Genomic DNA, 6,047 nt, shown 5'->3' with positions numbered 1-6,047 from the left:
GCGGCCTTGCAGCTCCGGGGTAGCGGTGGTCAACCTCCAGACAACAAGCGATGCTTTGCTCCCAGTTCATGTCCGCCCTGCGTGCTCGCGCGCGTGCAGTTATAGATGTTACGAATGAATGCTATTTGAGGATGCCTACGTCGACATGCACCGGTGGGTTGATCGTGTACCTGATATATGGGGAAAGCCGAGCAGGAGGAAGGTGATGGAGCAGACCCTCAGCTCGCCGTGGCCGACGTCTCTGTTATGGCACAACTCGAAGTAGGAACCGGGCAGGGCGTTCAGGTCGACGTGGCGTCGACGAAGCGGGGGTGCGTCACGAGGAAACCAGGAAGTCTTCGTGCACTTGACCTAAGGACTAACATCCTTCAAGGCGCAATTGTTATCGTTAAACCTTTATATGAAACACTTAACATCAAATCTTGTCACATGATGCGAAATTCTAAGCTCATCGTACTAACAAGAAGACAAGAATCTACGTCGGAGCTCCGTCGACTATATCCAGAGAGACGAATTTGAGCAGGATCAAAGCCTAAAAGACAAACAAGAAGAAGAAGCATCGCCATCCACCCGAGTGTCACACCTACTAGGACTATAAACCATAATCTAAACTACTAACCGAAGCAGAGGCACCGGGATTTCCTCCCGCCATCGGCCGCCGGAGCGGCAGGCAGAGGGGAAGCGAATCCATAGGCTCGTTAGTGAAGTTTTGAGGGAAGAATTTACCCTAACTACAACGGAGCGTCTTCTTCGAGAGTATTTGGACTTGATTGTGCGGCACACTTATCATTTACGACGACTTTCCGACTGTCTAGTACAACATGTTTTATTCGGCTCCGGCAAGAGATGGGCGATGACGGTGGCGCGCCTTTGGTTCGCTTCAGTGTTTGTAGTCGTCGCTAGGTAATCTACATATGTAGATGTAAATTTTATTATTTCAGGTATTCTTTGTACTGACATGATTGAAGATGAATAGATAAAAAAAATCACAAGAAAAAAACTTCTAACAGTTGTGAGTTTCTGCTATCTGCTCTGCTCGTCAATGGACTCCCATGCTTGAAGGTGTCCACGCATTTAAAAAACACATAATTACAAGTATTACTTATTTTTAAGAAGTGGTCACGCATTTGAAAAAAATGTCCGTGCGCAATGTAAAAAATGTGTTTAATCATTTTTTTAGAAAATATGTACATGTAATTTGAGATGTTTTCGCCTATTTTTAAAATGTTCATGCAATGTTAAAAACTGGTCACATATTTTAAAAAGTGTACGCAGAGTTTTAAAAACTGCTTGCACATTTTAAGAAATGTTCATGTATTTGTTAAAAGGGTGTGTCTAGGGCACATCTTGCACATCTAAGTGAGTGAATCAAGCACAAAGAGGAAAAGAAAAAAAGAAAAAAGGAATTATCCACACAAATCTCAACGTAAGATCAATGACATAGCACTTAGATGTGCAATACTTATGGCACATCTAGATGTGCTTTAGCAAAACTGTTGTTAAAAATGTGTGTGCTGTCTACAAAACACATAAGACAAAAAAATATGGAAAATAAAAATAAACAAATAAAGAGTAACTAAAAGAAATAATTATATTTTTTCTTCTTATAAGGCAAAATAATTAGATGAGAAATCATTTTGTGGGAGCCGACGTTGCATCTTGCCATCGTGGCCATGACTTCGAGTAGAGATGGAGGAGCAGGGGAGGCCGCCTCGGTGGGATGCGTACGAGCAGTCGACCACCAATATATTATCCAACAAAATTTTCTCTCTTTTATACATTGCCTGAACAATTGCACTATGAGAAAAGAGCAATTGCATGCTACGTGGGAATGGTGCATGCACAAGTTTAGACGAGACCATTCCAACCATCATTACAAGTCGGTGCAGGAAAGGGCACACAAACTGGGCGTGCTTCAATCTGTCTTGACTCTTGAGTGAAACTCTGAACAAGCCAACGTTGTTAGCTCTTTGTATTGTGCATTTGATTTTTGGAGATTGTTTCACATTTGTTTGAGTACATTTTTTTTCTGTTCTTGAGTAGTGGAGGGAATCTGAAGTCATTTTTCTGCAAACTGACGCGCTCTCGATCAAGCGAGCCTCCAGGAGAAGAGAACAAGTAGTATGTCTCTCTCTACCCAGGCGAGCTGAATTTAAACAACTCCGACTGCTGCGTATGAGAGTTCGGATATGCACATGCAAGTACTACAAGCTTCTTCCATGGTGGGGCGGTGGAACGGCGGCTGAATCAACGACATGAATGCATGCAGAGGAGCCTGGGACGCAACACAGATCTTCCCATTCCAGCAGCAATAAATCCCGAGTTCATCATTACAGTACATAGCATCACCCATTACTCAGCAGCTTACATACTTTAGTGGCATATAAGTGATCGACACTAGTCCCAACACAAGCACTAGTAGTTGGTAACAGAGTTGCATCATAAACATTGTCACAAGTTCCAGGAGACTCGCAGGCCTCAAGCAGGAGGTAAAACGGGTCAGCCAAACGCTCCAGCAGAATGGGTATTTCATGGAGCGGCCGTCTCTCCGCCACTCGGCTTGGCGCTCAAATTCTCCACAGCACAATACCCTGGCATGACCTGCACGCGCAAAGACAAGCACCGCGCGTGTTAATGAACATCATCCGAGACAGTAACTTCAGGCTTCAGGGCGATTCGTACAGCACCAGACGCCTTCAGGCTTCGGGATAGATTTTGCCAGTTAAATCTATATATTCGTAAAAGGAAACCTACTAAGCCCACTGTACTCTGAACTCTTTGTCTTGTTCTTACCAGAGTTGCTTCACGAGGTGCCCCATTTGACCGTTGTCGTTTCGAATCACGGTCTTGCTCAGCCGTTGCAAGTTCATCCCTTGAATTCTTTCTCCCATCTGAATCCTCCTGACGAGCAGTGATGGTGTGACAACCTGCTTCGCCCTCATGCTTACTCGTGCCTGCAACAGAATGAAGATTGTTTAAGTATTATGACAGCATAATATACCAATGTTCTCTTAACAGCGAATGTTTCAGGACCAAAGGTGAACGTTTATTTTGACTAGTCCATGATACGATCAATGTTTTTTTATTAGTGTAAGAATGGTCGCTCCCGGTAGTGTTAGTAAGAACTAACACTACAAGAGATCAACCAAGCAGAGGTTCAACTAATTTACCTGCATTTGTCGATGGCCCAGAAGTTTTAGCTTCTGTGAAGGTACCTGGGATGGGCTGGAGGAATTGAGCGCCTGTGACGAGTTTAAAAGGTAAAATATAAACCACAACTTTGACCATGAAGTTTGTAACGGGTGAACAAAACACAAGCAAGGTTTTACCTTCATTTTCAAGTGGATGGCTTGGAACAGAGGATACCGTTCGAAAGCCAGATCGTACAGTTGCATCTGAAGGTCATCCCAAAATTTCATCAGTTCCCATATATATACAACAAAATCACATCTGATTTCTTCAAACAGCGGAACAATATAAGTAGATCAGGCCTCTTCTATTCTGGGAGCTTTTGAGCTACAAGGTCCTAATAGTGAACAAAAGACCATGAAGAGACGCTGGTGTTTACCAAGGAGATCCGCCAGCAATTCCTTTGCTTCGTCAACCGACTCTGCCCATTGATTGGAACACATGGTTAATAACTATCACAGATGTGCTTAATCATATGTACGATCTTTGCAAGTACAGGGGTTATCATACCAATATTTGAACTCATATGACGTCGACACTGCCTGTAAAAAGCAAGCAATGTGGATATGTTCAGAAGTGAGCAAGAACCAGTAAGAGTGGGATTGAGGAAAGGTCTAGTTCAGGCTGGTGAAGATGTACAATTACCTCTTCAAGGCCCTGATGACAGCTTTTTGTTTTTCTGATCCTGTATTTTTCTGCTTCACATAACGCCTATGACTCCTCAAACTAGCAGAGAGATCAAATACAGTAAGGAAACTGAGAATTATGACTACTGAAACCGGGAATCATGTGATACACTGGACTGGATCGAGTAGCTTAGACAAGCAACTTCACAAGTAAATGGACATCTAAGTCTTAACATACCCCTTCATTTTCTGGTTCTATTGCATTAAAAAAAACTCAACTACTTCCACTTCATCATATTTTGCAAAACACACAACCTTCTACCTTATCTCATTCTTTCTCAATCGCCCACTCAGAACCACACAAGAACAAAATAAAAACAACGATAACTGAACAAGTGATTAACAAATTGGTTTGTACTTGTCACAGTTGGTGTGGATCTAATTGATGAATCAAGAAGCGAACAATGTCCAACCCACGAATGGCACAAGCACAAGAGTTCAATTTGTTGCCAGCTATTGTATTTTACGCCGTTCTGCTTTTATATCAATGCACAGGTAGAAGCAAGAAGAGTTTCATGAGCAAACAGAACAGAGAAAAAGGAAATCACCATCACTACAAGACCATTGCTTGATTTCTTCCGAGGAAAAAGATACATATCAATGACCAAGATTATTCAGATCACTGAAATGTTAACATATTAGACTACTAGTAGCTAGTTCCATGAATGGATCAAGTTTCTGTGGATGCCAAAAGACTATGGGTATGTTTGGATGGTGGCCAAAATCCACCATACCATATCTCAGTCATGACGAATCATCGAACGAAGACGGAAGCGTAGGACGCTTGTCCCTTTGCGCCCAGCGACAGTGGCGATGTTACAATTCAAGGCTCCGCTGGGCATAATAGATCCCAAATCCACTTGAACCTTTGGAGATAAGCCCGACCGAGACTTTCCTATTATTTCTAGTAAGTACTAGTACAAAGTAGTGGTAGGTCATGGAGGAGCAGGATAAAGTTTGGATGATGCATGGGGTTACGTACCCGGAAGCAATGGGAAGTACATGGGGTGGGTTGAAGCCGGTGGTCGGCAGCGAGAGGCAGCCTCGCAGCTCTGGAACGCGATGAGCCAGCGAGCCGACAAGAGACGATGCCTTTATCTGCATTCTCCGCCAGTTCATGTTGGCCCTGCATGCGTTGGTACATATATACGCACACGTGTGTGAGATTATGACTCTGCACGAATCTATCCTAATTCTGAAATACTAGAATGCACGCTCCGCGGATTCTGAAATTGGTGGATCATCGGGAGAGATACCTGAAACGGTCGATTACGGACATGCAGATGGAGCGGAGCCTCAGTTCGGCGTGGCTGACGGCTCTTTCGTGGTTCAGTTGGAGGTAGTCCTTGGGCAGCAACTTCTCCCCTTTGCCGGCGGCGGCGTTGGCGAACCCGTGGAGACTCTTAAGGAAGTGACGGAAGACAAAGGCGTAAAAGCTCTTGTGACAGGTGGTGGACGGCGGCAGGAACTTGTCTGCGTACCCGACGGCGTCGGCCCACCGGCCGACCTGGATGAGGTCGCACAGGTGCTGCAGGTCCATGTACGCGCGCGTCTTGTTCATGAGCCTGCAGGGCATCGCATAGATCCAGCGGTGCGTTAGGAGAGACATTATTGGTTTACCCTTTTGATGAAGAGAAGCGTATATGGAGATGATGCGTGTACTCTTTGTAGGAGTCGTCGAAGCCTTGGCACCAGAGGTAGCTCATGAGGCGCCGGTGACGAAGGCGCGCCACGCGCGGATACTCCGGCAGGCTGAAGATCTTGCCGGCGGTCACGCCCTTCCCCTCGTCGGAGGCCATGACGGAGACATTTAATAGGTCCGCCGTGCCGGAGCTCTTGTCGACGGCCTCGGCCTTAACCTCGCCGGAGAACACGTAGGAGGCATTCATCATCGCTGGTGATTGGGATGGATAGGGCACAATTTGGGGGAGAGAGCGGGGAGAGGAATACACAGCGGCGGCGGCGGGATGGGGGAATTGTTGGATCGATTGGGCTACCAGTAGAAGTCAAATTAGGCCTGGGAAGCCCGAAGGTGTGTGTGTCAGGTCGGCTTGGGTTCCAGATTTCGGCCTGATGGCCCAGTCTATAAAACCCCAAAAAAGCCTAAAATACCTAGGACTTATTTCTCAAAAAAAAAGGACGCCGACCAGCTAGGACTTGGAAATATTTCTC

General features: G+C 45.4%; 1 protein-coding gene across 1 annotated transcript; it reads right to left on the bottom strand.

Annotated features, from left to right (window-relative positions):
• Positions 1–2,286: 2,286 nt before the first annotated feature.
• LOC125534072 lies at positions 2,287–5,830 on the bottom strand. Its single transcript, XM_048697370.1, has 10 exons — positions 5,538–5,830; positions 5,132–5,440; positions 4,858–5,001; positions 3,835–3,915; positions 3,700–3,731; positions 3,569–3,610; positions 3,330–3,395; positions 3,171–3,242; positions 2,794–2,954; positions 2,287–2,601 (listed from the first exon to the last, which is right to left on the bottom strand). Exons 1-10 carry the CDS (start codon positions 5,765–5,767, stop codon positions 2,530–2,532), a joined length of 1,209 nt encoding a protein of 402 aa, XP_048553327.1. The 5' UTR covers positions 5,768–5,830; the 3' UTR covers positions 2,287–2,529.
• Positions 5,831–6,047: the final 217 nt, after the last annotated feature.

This window comes from Triticum urartu, chromosome 2, assembly GCF_003073215.2.
Source record: "Triticum urartu cultivar G1812 chromosome 2, Tu2.1, whole genome shotgun sequence".
In the NCBI taxonomy this organism is placed as follows: domain Eukaryota; kingdom Viridiplantae; phylum Streptophyta; class Magnoliopsida; order Poales; family Poaceae; genus Triticum; species Triticum urartu.
Note: the sequence above shows the minus strand (reverse complement) of the source record. Positions and strands in the feature narration are given on the sequence as shown.